The 19547-nt window shown below is 45.4% G+C and overlaps 2 protein-coding genes across 2 annotated transcripts in view; one reads left to right on the forward strand and one right to left on the reverse strand.

Moving 5' to 3' along the window:
• The first annotated feature begins 458 nt into the window (after nucleotides 1-458).
• Nucleotides 459-5749, forward strand: odr4 (odr-4 GPCR localization factor homolog). The gene is made up of 14 exons (XM_070919293.1): nucleotides 459-525; nucleotides 882-985; nucleotides 1282-1398; nucleotides 1776-1868; nucleotides 2281-2387; nucleotides 2490-2526; nucleotides 2884-3027; nucleotides 3104-3199; nucleotides 3679-3726; nucleotides 3815-3934; nucleotides 4035-4152; nucleotides 4990-5193; nucleotides 5296-5349; nucleotides 5641-5749. Exons 2-14 carry the CDS (start codon nucleotides 887-889, stop codon nucleotides 5709-5711), a joined length of 1308 nt encoding a protein of 435 aa, XP_070775394.1. The 5' UTR covers nucleotides 459-525; nucleotides 882-886; the 3' UTR covers nucleotides 5712-5749.
• Nucleotides 5750-9967: 4218 nt separating this feature from the next.
• LOC139296478 (voltage-gated inwardly rectifying potassium channel KCNH2-like) overlaps nucleotides 9968-19547 on the reverse strand; it is a 42060-nt gene continuing 32480 nt past the window's right edge. Inside the window, exons 13-23 of the mRNA XM_070918886.1 lie at nucleotides 17851-18050; nucleotides 17139-17226; nucleotides 16336-16500; nucleotides 16134-16255; nucleotides 15902-15973; nucleotides 15308-15419; nucleotides 14480-14582; nucleotides 14228-14376; nucleotides 13843-14116; nucleotides 11804-12032; nucleotides 9968-10216 (exon numbers count right to left, since the gene is read on the reverse strand). Coding sequence (XP_070774987.1) covers nucleotides 9968-10216; nucleotides 11804-12032; nucleotides 13843-14116; nucleotides 14228-14376; nucleotides 14480-14582; nucleotides 15308-15419; nucleotides 15902-15973; nucleotides 16134-16255; nucleotides 16336-16500; nucleotides 17139-17226; nucleotides 17851-18050 — 1763 coding nt within the window. The remainder of the gene's footprint in view (nucleotides 10217-11803; nucleotides 12033-13842; nucleotides 14117-14227; nucleotides 14377-14479; nucleotides 14583-15307; nucleotides 15420-15901; nucleotides 15974-16133; nucleotides 16256-16335; nucleotides 16501-17138; nucleotides 17227-17850; nucleotides 18051-19547) is intronic.

A 19547-nucleotide genomic window follows, 5' to 3' on the forward strand; every position in this document is an offset into this window, starting at 1 on the left:
TGGACACCAAAGACCTGGTAAAACAATGTTGTCCCGTCTGCCGTCCGCAAACAACGCTGATAACTCACCAGAGACAGCGTCAAGCCACACTTGTTCTCAGGCGGGACATCCGCTCCAGACTTTCAGAATAAAGCAATCGTTGACGCCAGACAGCTAAGTGAAAAACAACATAGCCTACTGTAGCGAGGATGCTGTTATTCAATTTGCACCGACTGAACTCAGAATTGCTGCTTTTGTTGTAAAACACAAATAAAGCCTGTCTGTAATAAGCGTCTGAAATGAACCACTAGTTTAAGTTGGTTGCTACATATTTTATCTTGAAAATAAATCAAGCGTCCCATCAGTTCGTTGTCGTTTCGTTGCGTGCCTTGACTATTTGACTTACCTACGACGACAGAGACGTGCGACGGAAGTGCGTCGCTGCACTGAAGCATTGTTGTAAATTGAGTTGTTCCTGCTCTGCTGACGACCCACTGCCTGCCTTCTGGTTCGTATTTGACCCACTGTCTTGCTTCGTCCCTCTAGGTACGTTGACAGGGCTCAAGCTGTAGCTCCGAACTTTTGAATTGCAACTTTGACGACCCAACGTCGGCTAAATGTCGCAAATGAATGTCGGCTAGCTAAAGTTAGAGGGGCAGGCAGCCCATAATTATAACTAAGACTTAACGTTGAGCTTGAGTTTATGTGGTTTAACTACTTGTGTGCCCATTTTTGTGGATAACTTTGCCATATTATACCCCCCCCCCCCCCCCCCCCCCAACAGCTCCCCCTCTTCCAGCACTTCCTCACTGCAGGAGTGCGCATAAAAAAAAAACAGTGGCTAAGTTTAAATGTATGTCTGTTGGTGTCACCGTCTCCATCTCTTTCCACACCCTCCATAGGCATCATGGGTCGTAGCTATATAGTAGAGGATGCCGTGGAGGGATACCTGTCCAAACTGTGTGAGCGACAAGGGGTTCCAGTCACGGGCCTGCTGATTGGACAGGTGAGGTCACGCGCTAATTATCAGTCTGTAGCCTTCCTCCGCAGAAGATAGCACCAGATTCTGATTCTGATCAGATATAGCAGTCTTGCCACCGCCAGACATCACTCACTGCAGTTACATTTTGGTCATGATGAAGTAAGGAAATCGCCACCTCACCTGTAACACGGTGTCTTCAGGATGTACGCTTGCTAACACAGCTGTCAAAAAGTGCCTGGGCTTTGATTGACGTATTTCGTTGTATCTCACAGTATGACATGTGTGAAGAGATAACATCAACAATGACAATGACATTTCAGAGTTCAGCCCAGAGGGATTTCGTCGTCATGGCAACTCGGACGCCTCCAAGGGAGGAGTCGGCTCCGGCGGCGGGAAACTCTCCGGACAAGGAGTGGGTGACTGAGCACGCTCGACAGGTAGGCACAAGAAGCCCTTATTCCAATACACACCCGTGTGGTTGAGTGTCTAGGCGTGTATTGCATGATAACTCTTAAGTGTGGAGGGTTTTTAGAACACACTTTGTTGACATGAGAACCTCATGCAGTCAGTGCATGATAATAAACAAAATAAAAAAACAATAACAGAAAGACTTTGTAAAATATGGCTCCATGTGATGATGTAAGAGTTAGATACGTGGAGCTTTATATGTGTTTTACGGCACGAGTCTACGGTATACAACCAATGGACGAGTTGCGTCCACTGGTTGTAGACAACTATGGTTGCTAAAGTGTTTTTGCCAGCGTCTGTTGTTGTGATGGTGCTGTGATTGGCTACTGGTTTGATCTGTTTTCAGCTGTCTAGGATGCTGCCCGGAGGCCTGTCTGTATTGGGAGTCTTCATCATCGCTGATACCGATGCCAAGGACACGCTAACCACACTCCGACAGGTGAGAGTCATACAAACGCACTGCACGCGCACAGGACGTCCATACTCTTAAAGCTGCGTTAATCAATTTTTGGCCACTAGGGGGCAGAGAAACATTCAAATCAGCTGACAGATCCGCAGCCGTCGCATGTCGTTTGACTTAGAAAATGAGTTATGACTAGTAAGTGAGTTTGTTCATGTAGCACTCATTATAGCAGTGATCACAAGAACCTTGGAAGTGGATTTTGAGTTTGACGGGGAGCCAGTGAAGAGACATCAAGATCGGCGTTGCGTGAGAACTTCTGGAGGATCTGGTCGAAAGCCAGCCATAGCCTACCCACTCCTGTTATGTACACTGATGATTTGCCAACTTTGCTTATGTGCATGTAGCTGCGAGTGCTTTCTACTCTTCTGATCCTTGTGTGTGTGTGCAGCTGGTTTTCGCAGTGGAGAACCTGATCTCCTCGGAGCACCTGTGGAGCCCTGCGGACGACGACGTCACGGACTGCGTCGCGCTGCACGTCAACCCCAAAACCAGAAAGTATCCTTTGTTTTTTCGCACAGCCTTCTCAGTGGGTTCAGGTTCGCCGCCAGACACTCTGTGTGTGTGTGTGTGTGGATAGTCTTTAACCCCACATGTCAGAACCGTCTGCAGAACCTTTGACACCAAAGATCCCAAGGTTAGTTTGCATCTTTGTCATCGCACATTTCCTTCAAGAAGTACTTCAAGAGTTTTTGTCACTGATCTACCCACAGCAAAGGAAGGCTGACATGTTTTGAGTAAATAGGTGCTCAACCCCTTTAGAGAAACACTCTAAAAGGTCCATCCAGATTATTTTGAATGTCTTCAAGACTTATCAGCAGCTTGATTTGAGGGCCAAATCAGTCGATTGGACACAGGAACTAAGGATTTGAGCTCACGACTCTCACTCAAGTTGTTTTAACTGACCAAAGATCTCGGTCTTGACGTGGTCTCTAGATTCAAACACGCAGCATTGTGTTGTCATCACTCATATTAATGCCATTGGCCGTTCCAGAGCACGGCCAAGCCTGCAGACTGGAGGTACCAGTCAGGCGTGTGTTCCTCCTGGAGCATGGTGTCATGTTGCCTAAATGTGGACATCATGGTACCACTGCCAGACAACAGATCCGGCTCAGACAACATGGATAAATGTCTTAAGGTTAGCGCGCACACACATATAAATCCATTTTCAGGAACTTGAGTGGAACTGTTCTCAGGTCATGCTTTGTTTCCAGGAGGGACTAAAAGCGTGGGCACGCCAGATTCAGAGTGGAGTTTGTCTGATCGACGGAAGACAGCTGCCAGAGGACGCAGAGCTGACAGCCGGACAGGTTGTATAAGTGCAAACCAACACTGGGCAGGGATGACGTATTTTTGGAGGCAAACCCGGAAGTTTGCATCTCCCTTTTCATGATTTTTGAAAACGTAAATGGAATCGCCAGAGGCTATAAAGGAACTACACCACGGTCGCATTACTTCAGCGTCACCACCACTAAGCTTCACCTTTAAGAGACTATAGATAGATATAGATATATAGACAGATAGATATAGAGACATTATTTCAGGCATCTAACCAAAACCCATTAAAAAAAACCCTGAGCTGAGGCGCATTCATGTTCAGAACATCCCCATAGTCCAGGAGAGGCAAAAAAATAATAATAATAATGGTACCACAAGGCATTAAAGGAGAAACAGGGTTGGTTCTAAAGCCTAGAAGAACTACACGTGACTACAATAATGAATCTGGACTGGCTCTCTGGTTTGTGTGAGAGGCAGTATAATTCTAACCCACCGTGTCTGATTATTGCAGAGGAGGAACGTGAGACAGACGTACACAGCCCAGCTGCTCACCGCACCGGTAAGAGACAGAACGCTGCTTTTAAGGTTTGGTGGAAAACAAGCGATCATGGCCGCTGTTCGTGAAAAGATGATTTCCCGTGTGTTAGGATGACCGGAGGTCGACAGACGTGGTCCAGCAGTGCGGAGGCAGCGTGTCGGTCAGAGAGGCGGTCCACAGCAGAGCCTACCTGCACAGCAACAAGCCAAAGGCCAAACTGGCCGAGAAGGTAACGCCTTGCTTACAGTAGGCGACGTCAAATGGAACCCCCCCCCCCCCCCCCCAAAAAAGAACAATCCCCGTTTCATTTTGTCACCAAATCTTCACAGCTGCTGAAGAGGGATGTGGTTTCTACGGTGGCCACGAGGGTTCAGATGCTGCTGGAGGAGCTGCTGATATCAGAGGAGGAGAGCAAGGGCGGCGGCGGCGCCGCCAAACGACAGACAGGTGAGGGAGGTAGGATTCGGACGGTGACAATAAGATCTGCATTGAAAGCTGAAGCCAAACGTTGACTTTACTTTCCAAAGTCTCAGGACTACTCTTCAGGTTTTTGGAGGTTGTTCAGTTCAGAGTTCAGAGCTGAAATGAGCATAAGATGGGACCTTTTAATAATTTCAGTACACTCAGTTTTGCTGCTAAGGTCTTAGCTGGTCTGGTATGACCAGCAGCTTATGCTAATGTTACAATACTTATATTGCTGTTTAAGTGACCCGTGCTACTGTTGCACCATGTTTTCTATGATTTTTAGCACAAAAATCCAGCCACTGTAGAGATATCAATGTCTAAAGTCTAGAAAACTACCTTGTGTGTAGGTTTCAAGGAGAATAAAACCAGTAGGTGGGTGACTTCAACATATTGACACTTACAGGGAAATTTACATTGGACATTTGACCGAACGAAAAATCCTTGCTGAGAACGTAAAACGCGTGTAAAGGTCCCCTTAACGTGCGACATTAAGGGGATATTGAGCTGGGGAACATGGGACCTTTGGAACATAGAGCCATGAACCATAGATCCGCCCCTGGCGAGTGAACGAACATAATTTAACAAGTTGTAAATCATACAGCTTCTTATCCCAACTTTATTGTCATTAACTTGCGTAATTATTTTGAGCTGCATTTATATAACCAAGGGTGCAAATGCAAAGCTAATGTTAGCTAATATTAGCGATATCGCAGGTGACAGTTCAATTGGTTTTGAGCGAGGACGGGATAAATACGCAACTGGGAAATAAACCCCAAACAAACTGTATCTGTCTCTCTCTTTTTTAAATTTTTTTTTTAGAGCAATTCTGTCTCCCTCGCCGCATCTTCTGTCCAGTAAAAGCCAGCGGGCCGGTGTGTGTGTGCGACTACCAGTTCAGCGACGAGGGCCCATCCGAGGTGACCGACAGGCTGAGGGAGATGCTGGACATCGACGCGGCCGAGGAAGACTTGGACGCCGGGCAGGAAACGGCCGCTGAAATCGCAGAGGGAGACGCAGAGGCAGGTACTGAAATCAACCCTAGATGAGAAAGGCAGGTCTGAGAGACTGAGACATGATGTTATTGTAGCGGCCTATTGGATGACACTGTGTGTCGTGCATTTCCAGAGCCCACTGTGGAAACTGTCGAAGCAACGAAGCCCAAGAGGAACAGCTACATTGGTAAGACACTTTTCCACTGTAACCCTCTAAACGGCCACTGGAATCGGTTCTCACAGACCGTTACGGCGAACACGTTTGCGTAATGTGTTCCCCAGCATGCACTGTGCAGGGAACTGCTTTCTTTGCGTAGAGAATGGAGGGCGGCGGAATTGCATGTTAGACCGTGTCTGGTGTGGTTCATCGGACCGGTATGTTTAGCGAGCAATTCGTTTTTCCAATGAACAGCTTGGTATCACAACAACAAACGGTGTGATGTGCCTGTGTGTCCTCATTCTCCTCTGTGTTTTGTAGGTGTTGCCATGGCCGCCGCCGCCGCCCTCCTTGCCACTGCCGCCTCGATGCTGTATCTCAATGACGTTTGACATACACACACACACACGTGCGCGCACCTAATAAAGTGTTTGTTTGTAACATTTCTACATAGTGTGTGTGTGTTTTTGGTTTAATCAGAAGTGGATTTGAAGGGGGACCAAGCATCGATCCTTGCGGTACCCCAGTGGGAGGGTGCCTTACTTGGACTCTTCCCCTTGCATTGCCACTTTGAATGGTCGTCCTGCGAGGTAGGACTCAAACCAGATTAGGGACTTGTACCCGAGATGCCTATAGTTCGTAGAGGATGGATGGGAGGGTTTGGTGGTTCACCGCAATTTGAGAACTGATGGCTGGGTATTGGTTTTTGCCAACCTCAGGTGGCGGTAGATTGGCCCTGCAGTGCAGCTGGAGTGGCTGGAGTTCCTGGACTTGTCCTGGTTTCACGGGGGGGCTACTATGTCAATATGAGACTGGTCTAATGTCTCAGGATGTTGGTGCTTGACAGTTTATTCAAGCGGAGTGGCTTTTCGTAAAGGTCTGGTGGGGAATTAAGGAGTAAGGAGTAATCTTGTTTTTACCGACTTCCAGAGGTTTAATTTCTCAGCTTGCTGCAGCGACGTACCGGTGTACTCCGGGACCCTGTGGCATCACTGTTGGGTGTGAAACAGGCTTGAAACTTTCTACCAGAAGGGGGCAGCAAAACACTGCTTTTCAGCCTGTTGTGAAGCTAATCTTCAAGCCCTTAAACTGGAGAAATCAGTGAAACCCAACTTAACCCAATACAGCGGTCGAAATAAACTCATCTCAAAATGAACCTAACCCTAACCCAAAAAAAATTTAAATGAACATATGCTGTTCACCCACGTTCTTTAATTCTACATGGACTTGCACAACACAAATGGTCTTTTGGCCAACTTCCAGTTGGATAATTAAGCGATATACACGTGAAAACAAGAGGAATACAAATATATGAATACATTCTCAGATTTCCTGCGATCTAACAAACCGATTGGACTACTTGAGCTACCCAAAAATGTTCACACATGTTAAAATATACATACAATAAAAAGACATTTCAAAGGGAATAGAACGCATGTGAGGTCATAACATTTTAAAGGTATAAGAAAAATATACAATCAGGGGTTCGAATATGAGATTGATTGATTGGTAAGAATCGGTCTACAATAGATCGGTTTTGTAATGTAATGCATGTATTAAAAAAAGTAAATGAGCAGCAAGTTAATGCAGTCGCACCATACCCAACCAGTTACTCTGTAACTAATCAACATTAACCCAGTGGTTTTAAGTGTGCAGTGTTTTTTCTACAGTCAGTAATACGTTAAACCGTCTTTGTGCAAATGACCTATCATGGTTTCACATTTCATATATTTATACAAATAAACTGCAATCAAATAAATACATAAATAGTGACATAATTTAGTAATATATATTAGTGTAATACTTTTCATGTTTGATAGATGGCAAAGAAATGACAATATACGATATCAACGATATCTCTGTTTCTATCTCTATCTCGTTTATTTTTGCCAAATTCTAATAAAGTGATTTTGATGATAACACGATGATGTTACAGAGCATTGGCAGCTCTGGAAAAAATGTAGAAAAATACAACTATAACTAGCGGTGAGCGTAAAATCATATAAATATGACTCGCACAGGTTCGAGGTTGAGGTTTGGATGCTTGTGTCTCTCAATGGCCGCATTGAAATAGCTGCATTCAGCGCTCTGGGTGAGACTGCCCAGAAAGTCTAAACATCTGGTGAACTATGAACGGGGTCACACTCAACAATAAATGTCCTCAAATCCACAATTAGGGTGTTTGAAGGAAAAAGCTGAGTGTTACAAGCCGATCATAGGCAGTTAGATTCTCACTAATATCTTAATGTAAGATTACAAGGACCATTGGCTGGTAGAACTCATAAGGCAGCTTTTATACACGGTTTAAAGGGGACCTATTATGATTCATTTCCAGCTCTATATTTTCATTGTGTGACTCCACTAGAGCAGCTTTGCACTGTTCAAAAAAAGTCCTGATTTACCTTCTACTGGCCCTTCATGCAGCCCCTCAGTTCACCCTCTGTCTGAAACAAGCAGTCTAAGCTCCTGTCTCTTTAAACCCCCCCCCCTCTCCCTACAAGCCCACTTTCTTCCGATTGGACGGCCAAGTTCCGGAAGTCTTTGTTAGAATTTCCAAAGCCAAACTGTAAATCTAACGTTACTAAGCAACGCTGACATAAACATAAACATCTGGTCTGTCCCTGGAGCAGATGACCATATAAGGACATCCGTGCCTATCTGACATCAGATAAAACTGAAACGGAGCGTTCAGAGCAGCGTCCTGAGCTTTCGGCTCACAGGGATTACTTTTACATACCTTTACCTCATTATTTGGCAACTTTGGCAACGTTTAGTATGAATATCCGACATTGTAACATTATACATATGACAGAAAATAAGGAAAAAGCATAATAGGTTCTCTTTAAACGTTTGAACTAATGGCCTTCACGATGAAAAGCATCAGCAAATGATTTGTGAACCACTATTTAAGCCATTAGTTACAACTTGTCCTTTATAAAGGCAGCCTTTTTTTAAAAAACAAATTGGTGCACGTAACTTTGCAAAAGGTATTCTGGGATTTTCTATGACCTGATCTATTGTTTGTCAGTGTCAAGTCTGAGTCTGGGGTTTTTTTTGGTTTGTAGAGGTGAGGACAGCTGAAAGCTACCATTTAACCTGTTGGTCACTTGAGAGCCCCCTTGCCAGCTCGGGGCAAATCCACCCTCGCATAAACAAACACGTCACGGGGCATTTAAACACGTGAGAACATAGTCACGTGACATACCATTTTGACCAGAAAAAATTCAACTAGTTAAGCCAGCGTAACCATTCCTACCTAAACAAAGCACAAGGAAAACACCAAGCAACTGACTGAGCGTGCATCACATTCATAATATACTCATATTAATTTTGGGCATGTCATTTTCAAGGCCTAAGGATGAAGAGGTTAATACAACAAATGTGAAAAAGCAGTGAAATCTACTATGTTCCTGTACATCGACTCATTTGCAAGAATTCCCTGACATTCCCGAACTTTCCCTGTTTGGATACACCATAACATGTGTAGACACAATATTAATAAATGGACTTCACTTACACAATGCTCTTCAACCATAAGGGTTCCCAGACACACACATTCACACACAGATGGCGACCGAGCTGCCATGCAAGGTGCTGGCCTCCATCAGGAGCATCCTAGGGTTCAGTGTCTTGCTCAAGGACACTTCGACATGAAGGGGGGGGGCCGGGGATCGAACCCCCACTATGCTGAACAGCCTCTTCTTGAGCACAATTACACTGTTCAATCAGCCGTTCAGCCTCCCACGTACTCTTACATCTACCTCTCAACACTTTCCCATTCTATTCCTCTCTATGCAGACGATCTTGGACTATACATTGAACATCCATTATGTTCGCTCAAGGCTTTGTCCCGCTTTTTTAGCCTCCGTTCTGAAAAACCTCTTATGTTAACTGAGCAGGTGTTCATTATTTATGTAAGGTAATGAAAGAAACTAGAACGAGGAGAACTAAACAGAAATGAAGTAACAAATCAACCACATTAATACAACCTTACTAACAACATTACTCTGGACCATAGCTACAGTATTTGTTTAGTATTGCAGTTTTTCTAACTTCATTCATTATATTATATATTTATTCTACACTACACCTCCACAGCTGTACAAAGTCCCTATGTCCACTCCACTTTGCATACCATATCGCCGTTCCTGCATACTAACTTGCTCCAAAAGAATTTTTTTTTTTTTAAATTTAGCCCTGCAAGTATAAAAAACTGAACGAGGTGACTCTAAAAGTAAGGGAGATTTGTACGTTATAACTTTTCCAATGCTTCACCAGTTCTACATGACTACATACTGTACAGTGTACTTGACGAGTTAAGGGATGAGATGGTGCAGTGGTGACCTGAAGGTTAAAAGGAGCAGGCTTGTGACACTGACGTCCTTGGTCCGTTCCCCAGCATTGCTCTCAATGAAAACATTCCTGGTTAATTGAAGGTTAAAAAAATACAGCAGCCAGGTTTGAAGAATAATGTCACGAAGAGAGAAAATGAAAAAACCTCCCTCTCTCTTTGCTACTTACTTACATATTATACATGTCGACTGCTGACGAAGTAAATCCATGCCACGTCGTCCAGCAGTAGCATGTTCACAAAGTTCAGAGCCGACTATCTGCAGTGTTGGTGACATGCCAAACCTCTTCACCCCTGCTAACTAACTCCCTGGGTTTGAACCGTTGCGCTGAGGCGGCTAGCTGCTTGTCCGGTGACCGTGGCGTTGACGGGCGCCGCTGGCTCCTGCGCTGCTCTGATTGGCCAGATGCTGCTTCTTGGGTTGAGCAGGTGTGAGGCTCGCCAGGGCTGTCTTCTAGTTTGGTTGATTCCACTCCGGATGAGAGGCTCGGACTGATGGTGGGGGGGACAGGGGCTAGGGGGCTTGTGGAGGTGTTGGCTGAGATCCTGCCATGGAGAGACATACGGTAAGGTACGTTTCAGAGTCTACGGAAGCCTGAGTTCCGGTGAATGTGGTCTTTAATTAAAAACATACTGAACTCTAAGAGTGAGAAAATGATGGGTGTCTAAACGGAGCCCTTCTTTTAAAACTGAATGGCCTTCAGTTTATTGAGGCATGCACAGTTCTCGATGAATACCTTTACATGGACCCTAGTATCCTGGGGCCTGTTCTTCAAATGGGGCTTTACTAATTCAGGTTAACATGTCATCATCTGGCTAAAATAATCCTGTTAATTGTCATCCAGATAATTTTCTTGACTTGTCTTGACTTGAATGGTCTGAATCTGGTTTTACATATCTAGGCGTTAAAATTTCTGCCAAGTTAAATAATCTATATAAGCTTGATCTGCTCTGGTGGTTTGACCTCCCTCTTTCCTGGTTGGGTAGAGTCAGTCTAATTAAAATACTGTCAGATTGGCTGAGGCATTTTGTTGATTCCAGGCAGGAGATCCATATACTGCCCCCCTCTCTGTCTTTGCTTAGCCTTGTCTCCAATGAAACATCCTTGCTTCCAACCGAGGTCAAAAGCAGTCCAATTATGATTAACACAATCAAAACCTGGGGGGGAGATGGTCAAGTTCACTCGAAGGAAGGGTCCCTTAACACCCCTGAACCCCATTATACAAAGTCTTTCCCCCCCTGGACTGGGTACAAACATATTTCTGTGCTGGTACGATCACGGTATCAGGATTGTGAGTGATTCATTTGAGGCTGAAAGATTATTATCATTTGAACAACTCAAAGCCAAATATGGCATAACATCGAAACATTTTTTATGGCTTTCTACAGGTTAGACACTTCACTAGCAATCTCAATTTTCCTGAAACCCAGCCAATAGCCTCTGCTATTAACTAATTTCTGTAACAGATATCCCACTTTTAAGGAAAATGACAGTCCCTAGATACATTCAACATTGACAGAAGTGAAAGCGAATGGGGGAGGGACTTGGGGACTGGATTTGGGGAGGAGGCTTGGTCTGATGCAGTGGAGCCAGTAGGAAAAATGTTCATGTGCAATAGGCTAACAGAGAGTCAGTACAGAATCCGTCATAGATTGCAAATGCACACCCCAATCCCTTAATACTTCCTATCCTGGGATTTCTCCCCTCTGTGTTAAGTGCAAGAAAGAGGTTGAAGAACCTAACTCCATTTTTGGTAATAAAATTCAAAGAAATCCCGGCTTGTTGCTGTTCAATCTTTCAAGTGAAGGGCTAAGGGCTCTCTTTGACAAGTATCCGGCAAAAAAAAAAAAATATTGAATAAGCTTCTGCTATTAGCAAGGAGGTGCATTTTATAACAGCGCATTAAGCCCAGACCTCCACCTGTTAACCAGTGGTATGGAGAAATCTTTAGCTTGGTTTTGATGGGGAATGAAAGGCCTTTTGATAAGTTGCGGGCGCCTTTTCTAAACTACCTCCCAGACTGTGACTTCAAGTGTGCAAGGGTGAGGTACGGGTGAGAGGGGGGGCAGTAAAAGATGGAGGACAGAGGAACCTCAATCGAGGGAGTTCGATTCTGGAAGCTGTTGAAAGACTTGGTCTTGGTTGTCGTCGGACTGCCGCCGCTGGGGGTTGGTGGTTGCCGACTTGTCTGTGGGGGAGACAGGGGTTGGGGAGGCAGCAGTAGGGGATGGCAACAGGATAGGGGAGGAGGGTGCGTTAGACGTAGATGTCAGGGTGCTGTAGGAGGGTGGGATCATTGGCATCTGCCTCTGCAGCAGCTGCATGATGGTCGCAACATCGGCTGACATACGAGACTCCAACCTGGACAAAACACACGCACACGCACACACGCACACACACACACACACACACACACACGTGTTACATGTAAGTAAAATTAAGAAGGTGGTTTTCTGTCGCTCTGGGAGAAGTTCTTCAGTAATGTGTACATGTGAACCAATTTCTCCGGAATCGAACTTTTCTCCTGCCCCCTCTCTTTATTTCAAGCGATAAAACGTGTCCTTAAAACTTGCTGCGTCGCTAACAAGGAGTTAAGATCAGAGTCCAGGGGGTCTCAGAGGTCCCTGATTTGCTTGTATCGCTATATTTAGATACAACGGTGTATGAAATACAAATTGTCAAACTGTCCTTGTTGACGAAGGTGCTTAAAAGGCATTCAGATCTACAAAAAGCCACCGCAGAGGACACAAATATACATGAAAACGTTTATCACACAGAGTCAAATAGTTATATTGTCATAGTATAATTACATGGAGATCAGAAATGATTCTTATTTCATTTTGACAGCACTAGTCCACTTTTTTGGACTTTTGCGGTGGTCACTGTCCCACCTCCTCTCAAAAAAGTGTTTTGCTTGTTTAATACTGTGCTCGTTACTTGGATGTTTGACCTTCAATGAACGACTTTTCACTGTGCTGTATAAATACTGTGAAAGCATCAAAAACACTCAGTCCAGGGAGAAATGAAACACAGCCCGTATTCAGACACTGTGCCTTTAAACGAGCCGCCGGGACCTTCGTAAGGTTGTGATGTCACAACTATACAGTCACCGCCCTCAGCCACGCCCCCCCAGCAGGTCATCTGAACAATGTCCCCAAGAACAATGAGCAGGGAGCCCGGATGTTAGTCATCTGGTCAGCCAGGTGTTGGAATTTCTCACTAACACAGGTCTGAGGCGGGATGTAAAGGCAGACCAGAATAAACGAGGAAAACTCGTGCCGTGAATAAAAACAGTTTACAGTTAATTGAAATGGGGCCCTAAGTGAGGACTGCACAATTTCCTCAAAGGTCCCATATTGTAGAAGGTGAGACGTCCATGTCTTGTTTGATTATAAAGCAGGTCTGGGTGCTGTATAAATACTGTGAAAGTATCAAAACGCTCAGTCCACACAGCCCGTATTCAGACACTGTGCCTTTAGATGAGCCGTCAGGACTTCTGTAAGGTTGTGATGTCACAGCACTCAGCCACGCCCCCCAGCAGGTCATCTGCTCCAGGCACAGCACCACCCACCAAGTACAGGGACGCTCATCCACCCGCTCAGTCTGTCTGAGTTATTGGAGCGCTCTGCTCAGGAACTACTCTTCAAGTGTTTGGAGGTTGTTCAGTTTGTCTCAAATGGCTTGTTTCAGACAGAGGGGGGGGGGGGGGGGACTGAGGGGCTGCATGAAGGGCCAGGAGAAGATACATCAGGACTTTTTTCAATTGTGAATCATGCAGAGCTGCTCTAGTGGAGTCCCAGAATAAAAACACAGAGCTGGAAATGAGCATCATATGGGACCTTTAAATCTCAGAATTCAGTTTGATGTGCATTGTCACGCCTGCTAGATGCCCACAGTACACAGAACCCCTTTTGAAAAAGAATGGTATTTGTATATGTCTTGAAACATGTCTGGGTGCCATCTCGAGTCTCTTCTGTCACTGAGAATAAAGATTCAAATTAAAAGCTTACCTGCCCTGTAGTAACTCCGGCCTAAACACCACGTAATATAGATATAGCTGTCAATTGTATAGATGTAGTGAATTATGAAAAGTGCACCCACCCTTTGCAACCTGCTACTATTTCGCTGGTGCTGGTGGTGTTTGAAAGTCTGATCGAGGCCCGCTACCTACCTGGTTATCTGTCGCTGCAGTGCCTCCAGCCTGTGCTCCAGCTCCACCTTCTGCCTCCGAGAGATGACAGGTGGAGGAGGAGGAGGAGGAGGGGGAGGAGGAGGGGGGCTGGAGGGACAGTGGGAAGAGGATGGCGGGTCTGGGAGCTGCTGGGAGGGAGGCTGAGGAGGAGGAGGGGGAGGAGGCGAGGGGAGGCTGCGGGAGCAGGGCACCTCCTGGTATCTCTGCTGCTCTCGACTCTCGGAGCCCCAGAACATGAAGATGTTGGACACTCCTGAGAACGCATCTGGTCCACACACACACACACACACACAGAAACACAGTGAGACACACACACACACAGCTATTGCTGTTGCACCTGCCTCCAGTGCATCTTTACACCTGCCTGTTAAAGGGGCGCAGGTCCTCTCTCTCCTGCCAGGCTCGGGGCACCCCGGAGCGTTCGCGGCAGCAGCACGAAGCACGGAGGTCTGAGCAGGGCTGGTCGCCTCCGAATCCTCCCCTTCATCCTCACTGGAGAACACAGGGCCATATCTACAGAAGCACTAGTTCAGAGGTTTGTTTTGCTGTGTGTGTGTGTGTGTGTGTGTGTGTGAGGGGGGGGGGGCATTTGGTAGGAGAGGAACAAAAGTCTTACAGTGTTTGTTTAAGATCGTCTTTGCTGTGGCCGTCACACTGCTCCCAGTCACTGGGTCTTCTTCTACATCTGTCGGCAGCTCTCGGCCTCCCCCCGCTGTCCCCTGGTGAGAACACACAAACAGTCACTGGGAGTTTGCGACCCGGAGAAATGAACAGAAGTCCAAGTCCTGTGTTTCTGAGTCCTAAGCAAATCATTACGCACCCTTCAACAGATCGAATGCATTTAAAAAAACGCGAGATTTAAATTCAAGATTCAACGATTTATGCGTCACATACTCATATTTTCAGGGTCACAGTTGTTTAGAATTTTATACTTTTAAACAAACTTCCTACAGGTATTAAGATATTTCAAAAGAAGTAGGCTACCCCAGCTACATCAGTGTATATACAATTGTAAAATAGGGGCCCCCCTAAGAAAAAGGCTGGGAGCCACTGCTTTAGAGGATGTGCTAAAAGGCTGTGCAATACTACTGATGATTAGAATTAGAAGTAGAATAAAAGATAAAAGATAAAATAAGAAAGTTGTTCAATCGTTGTTCAATCCATCACAGCTAATCTGTACCATCCTCTCTGAAAGACATTGCACCACCGTGTATCAATTAACACAATCAAAAACATGCATAATTTTGTATTTTGACCTTTTGTAGGCCAAAAACGAATGAAATTAAGTCATTACCGTCATTGTCCGATTGGAAACGAGATGTCAAGGTACTGATTTCCTTTCATCTTTAAAACATCTGAAAGTTTTTTTTCCTCATTGCCTCTTGCCCTTCACTGCAGTGCTTCTCTGCAGGTGGCGCACGTCCTTACGGCCGCATGTGTTGACATGAAGTGCTACCTGTGTGAGTGGAGGAGAGTTTGGGTTTCCCCTGCGGCCCGCTGAACCCCTCGCGGTCGGAGTCTTCTCCGCTCAGAAGACCTACGGCCTCATTATTCACCTGCAGGCAGACGAGGGAGGAAATGTGCAAAGGTATATAAATGAAGTCAACATTTTAGACATGAAATGACTCACGTAAGGCAGCGGTCAACCAGGGCTTTGCAGTATTTCCATTCAGTAATGCACATATTCAACTTAGGGCTCCAGTATACTCCATCAGAGCTGCTTGGAGGACGGCCCACCTTCGAGCGTGGCCAATGGGATCAGTGGTAAACACAGACGTGGGAGTTACAATCAATTTACATGGATGCCTTTAATGATATTTAAAGAGTCCAATGTTTTACTTAACATTCCGAAAGTAAGGCTGAAGTTACGTTTGCCTTGGCATCGTAACTGAGCCCCCAGTTGAGAATATATCTGACACTCCAGACTCCATTGAAATTAAGACCCATCGAAACTCAAGATGCCTCCAGTGTGGTTTGGGCATGCCGTCATTTCGGCCCGGTCTCGATAAACGGACGCGCTGTGGCGTGGGTAACGTACGTCTCTGAGATTGAAGGTGATCTCCAAGTTGGACCAGAAATATTCACAGAACTCAGGATACATGTCCAGAACCTGCAAAACGCAAATACCGGGGCTGTTATTGGCACTGTCAATCAATACGAAATCAAAAATATCTACGGTTAGAACAAAAGTAACATGTGTATACGTGTGTATTCTAAACAAACGATGGCACAGATAAACAAAACTGATATGTTGAGACAATGCGTGATACCTCCAGTATGTCCTCTCTGTGTATCTTGTGCAGATCGCAGTAGGTCAGAGCTCGGACGTCGGCACAGGACTTTGCCGGCAGAGCGTACAGATTGATGGGCTCTCCGAAGATATCATTCTTCCCTGGAGGAGAGGGACACGTAGACATGTTGCCGGTTCTACTTAAGTCTTACTTGGGGCCACTTGATGGAGCAAGCACCTACCCAGTATGGCCACCACCACGTCTCCTTTGAGGATCTCGATGGATCCCCTGGAGATGAAGTACAGAGCTGATATCATGTCTCCGGCATGGACCAGGGTGTCGCCGGGGGGCGCGTGGGTGGTCTTAAACCTCATGGCCAGGGCCCTCAGACAGCCCTTTGTGGATCCTAGACACCATGACAAACACAATGTGTTGGTCCAATGCTACAGGAACCATGTTTCCTTTATGTTTCTTTACTAGATTTACTATATTATTCATATCATATTATAGCATATATATTTGACATTATGGAAGCTTCTTCAGTACAGATTCTTGGGGTCAGCAGTGCATAGTCATCCCTGGATTCATTCTCTTTTGCAAGTGTGTCGATCCACGTTTTAGCCGAGCTGTAGAGGTATCAGGTTTTGAGATTTCCGCCTCCACAACAATACAATAGTGAGGTGACTGTCACTCCTATAGACGTTTTCGTAAGAGGTCTCAGAAAAAGCCAGTGCTAAAAGTGCATACGTTAGTCTCCGAAGCTTACCGTCAACAAGTTCAGGACCGAGGGAGAAAGACACTAGGACAGACCTACTTGGATTTTTGCAGGACAAATGCAAAGAGTCAGTAAAGGTGTCTGATTATAAGCAGTTAGACTTGACTTGACGGCGCTGGAGCAGTTCGAGCTTGGGGATCAATTATGACATCACTGGATGCGATAACAGCACTCAACACTCAGCTGTCGAATAGTGGGGTAGGAGTGTAAAGTGGCATAAAGCGGAACTGTCTCAGTAAACATCATGTGTGACGTAAAATGAGTATTACCTTTGAAAGCCTTACAGTTCTGCAGCAGCGACCGGTTGAGGTGGAGACAAATATCTGCCTGGAGACACTCTGGGAAACCTTTTAAAACCTGAAGTGGAAGCAGGAGGGACGGAGGACACAAAGGGTGGACACGTGTTGGATTAATACCTTTGCGTACAACTAGCACGCAGACATCAATGTGGTGTCTTTTTGTTTGAAACGGTTCACTTTAATTGACTTTGGACTCTTGCAGGCCAGGAGGATGATCGCTTTACCTTGGAGGAGAATGGATTTGCCTCCGGTACATGTATAGGTGAAGGAGACGGGCATCTTGTATTGTCTTGGACACTGGATTGGAAACTTGAACCTGATTAAACACTTGCACTTTTACATACAGTTCAACCCAAGAGGTTATATGTGAAAGAAACTTTAGAGCTCGCACTGTTTCGACACTTAGATATGTATTTTTTTCAATTCATCTAACTTGATATCAGGTGGAAGGGCCATAACTGAGTCATGTTGTGGGCTCTGTGTTCCTTCCTTTAGGGGAGTAGAGTTGTTTAGATTTGTTAGTTAGTTGTTTAAGAGAGGTGAAGAAGACGGTATCGGATTGGTATCGGTCTCGGCAGACACTCAAGGTTGCGGTATCGGCATCGGACGTGAAAAAGTGGTATTGAGCTGTCCCTAATTCCATGGCCGTAACGTTTAAAACTTGAAAGTTGACCATACTCACAGCGTTCATATCTATCCCATTGGTGTACGACCAAGCGTGTTGGAAGTACTCCTCCAGCCGCTGTCTAAGAGGGTTAGGGATCTGGTGGAAGCGGATGAACTCTCGAACTCTCATCATCTGGGCGTGGTAGCGTGCCGTACCAGAGTACAGTCGCTGGATAATGGCTGACACGTTACCGAAGATACTGGCATACATCAGAGCTGGAGGAGAGACAGCGGCAGAGACCTTGTATCATTTACCTTTCATTCAAACACGGAGTTTGACAGTTGATTGTCAAGCGGTTCTGTAGAGTCCCGAGAACAAGGAACCAAAACTTTAGCAGCAGCAGGAAAGGTTCAGTTTGCATTAGCAGAAACTTAACACAGCTCCAATAAGGCTGAACGACATCAGGAAACGGTGAAATAAGGCCGATATGGAAAAGGACAGGAACAGGAACACGGGTGAAACTAAACCAAAGAGATCCAGGTAGAAGGTAGGTACTGAGAGAGTCTGCCATGGGTTGACCATGGTCAACCGTGCTACCAAGCAAGATCGGTCCCATGGAAAAACCCTATATGTTAATGTTGGAGCACATCTGATACAATCTGGCATGGTATTCCAGCAAGGGAGACCACAAAAACCAAAAGCTTCTTCTTCTTCTTTAACCAGATGAACCAGATGAACCCAAGAGTTCTGATGGCAGAGGGGTACTGCGGGAGCAAGGCCACAGTAAAAAATGTGCAATAAATTCTGGACAGGTGTGAAATGGTCTAAGCTACATGGCTCTGGAATGCCAGATCCGAAACAGCAATGACACCCAGGTTTCTGACCTCTGTCTTGTCACTGATAAACTGGGGGAAGATGTGCGATCAGCTGACTAGTCACGTCCAGGCGCATCCCCAACAACATTTGGTATCACTACTACCAGCAGGAACCTTGCCTGGATTCTTTGAGAGCTAATTATTGAACCACTTGTTAGAAATAGTCATTTTGTGAGATAGTTTAGCTCGAGCGTCTCGGAAGGTGGTAGATAGGCACGTCTGAATGGCAGCACGGCCTCCACCCCCCAGCAAAAACCAACTGACTATTTATAGGTTGTTCCGTTAACACAAAGCCTGCTTCAGCCAGTACTAAACCAAAAGTGGGTGAACTACACTGTAAACTTATAATCAGACAATCAAACACGATTCACGAGCTTACGCCTCAGCTCATTAACCCTACTGAATGGCTCTTTAATAGTAAATCATTCCTAAAACATTACTTGGAATGTGTAAGAGAAACAGAAAAAACCTTTCTACAAAAAAAAAGAAATCCCCTCCATTTGGTTTGACCCGATGATGTCAGCCATGACTAACACTATATAAAAAATCAGGAAATACTGGGCGGCCCCCTCCTCCCAAACACTAGTCCTGCATGCTGGGCCCCAAAAAAGGAACAAACTATTAAACCACGATCAAACTCAAATAAAGGTAACTGAAACTAACTTGTGCTTTGATGTGACCTGTAAGCTAACGCTAACACAAACAAACCCGGGATGGTAAGTGATGCAATGCTACAAAAGCAATGGTAAATTATAGCAAAATGAGCACATGTAGAACATGATAATAATGATGATAATGAGTGGTCAGAATCCCCCCCCCCCACATTGTCGCACATTTCCTTGACGCAAGTGTGTCTGACACTATTCTACGCTCCGAGCTCAAAATCATTGGTGCCGC

The sequence above is a fragment of the Enoplosus armatus genome, chromosome 14, assembly GCF_043641665.1.
Source record: "Enoplosus armatus isolate fEnoArm2 chromosome 14, fEnoArm2.hap1, whole genome shotgun sequence".
NCBI lineage: Eukaryota > Metazoa > Chordata > Actinopteri > Centrarchiformes > Enoplosidae > Enoplosus > Enoplosus armatus.

What these genes read in the sequence shown, in the direction of transcription:
- odr4 (XM_070919293.1), top strand. Translation starts at nt 887, where the DNA reads ATGGGTCGTAGCTATATAGTAGAGGATGCCGTGGAGGGATACCTGTCC. An exon ending in CGGGCCTGCTGATTGGACAG is followed by an intron (nt 986 to 1,281) that starts GTGAGGTCACGC and finishes ATGACATTTCAG; the next exon opens with AGTTCAGCCCAGAGGGATTT. An exon ending in CGCTAACCACACTCCGACAG is followed by an intron (nt 1,869 to 2,280) that starts GTGAGAGTCATA and finishes GTGTGTGTGCAG; the next exon opens with CTGGTTTTCGCAGTGGAGAA.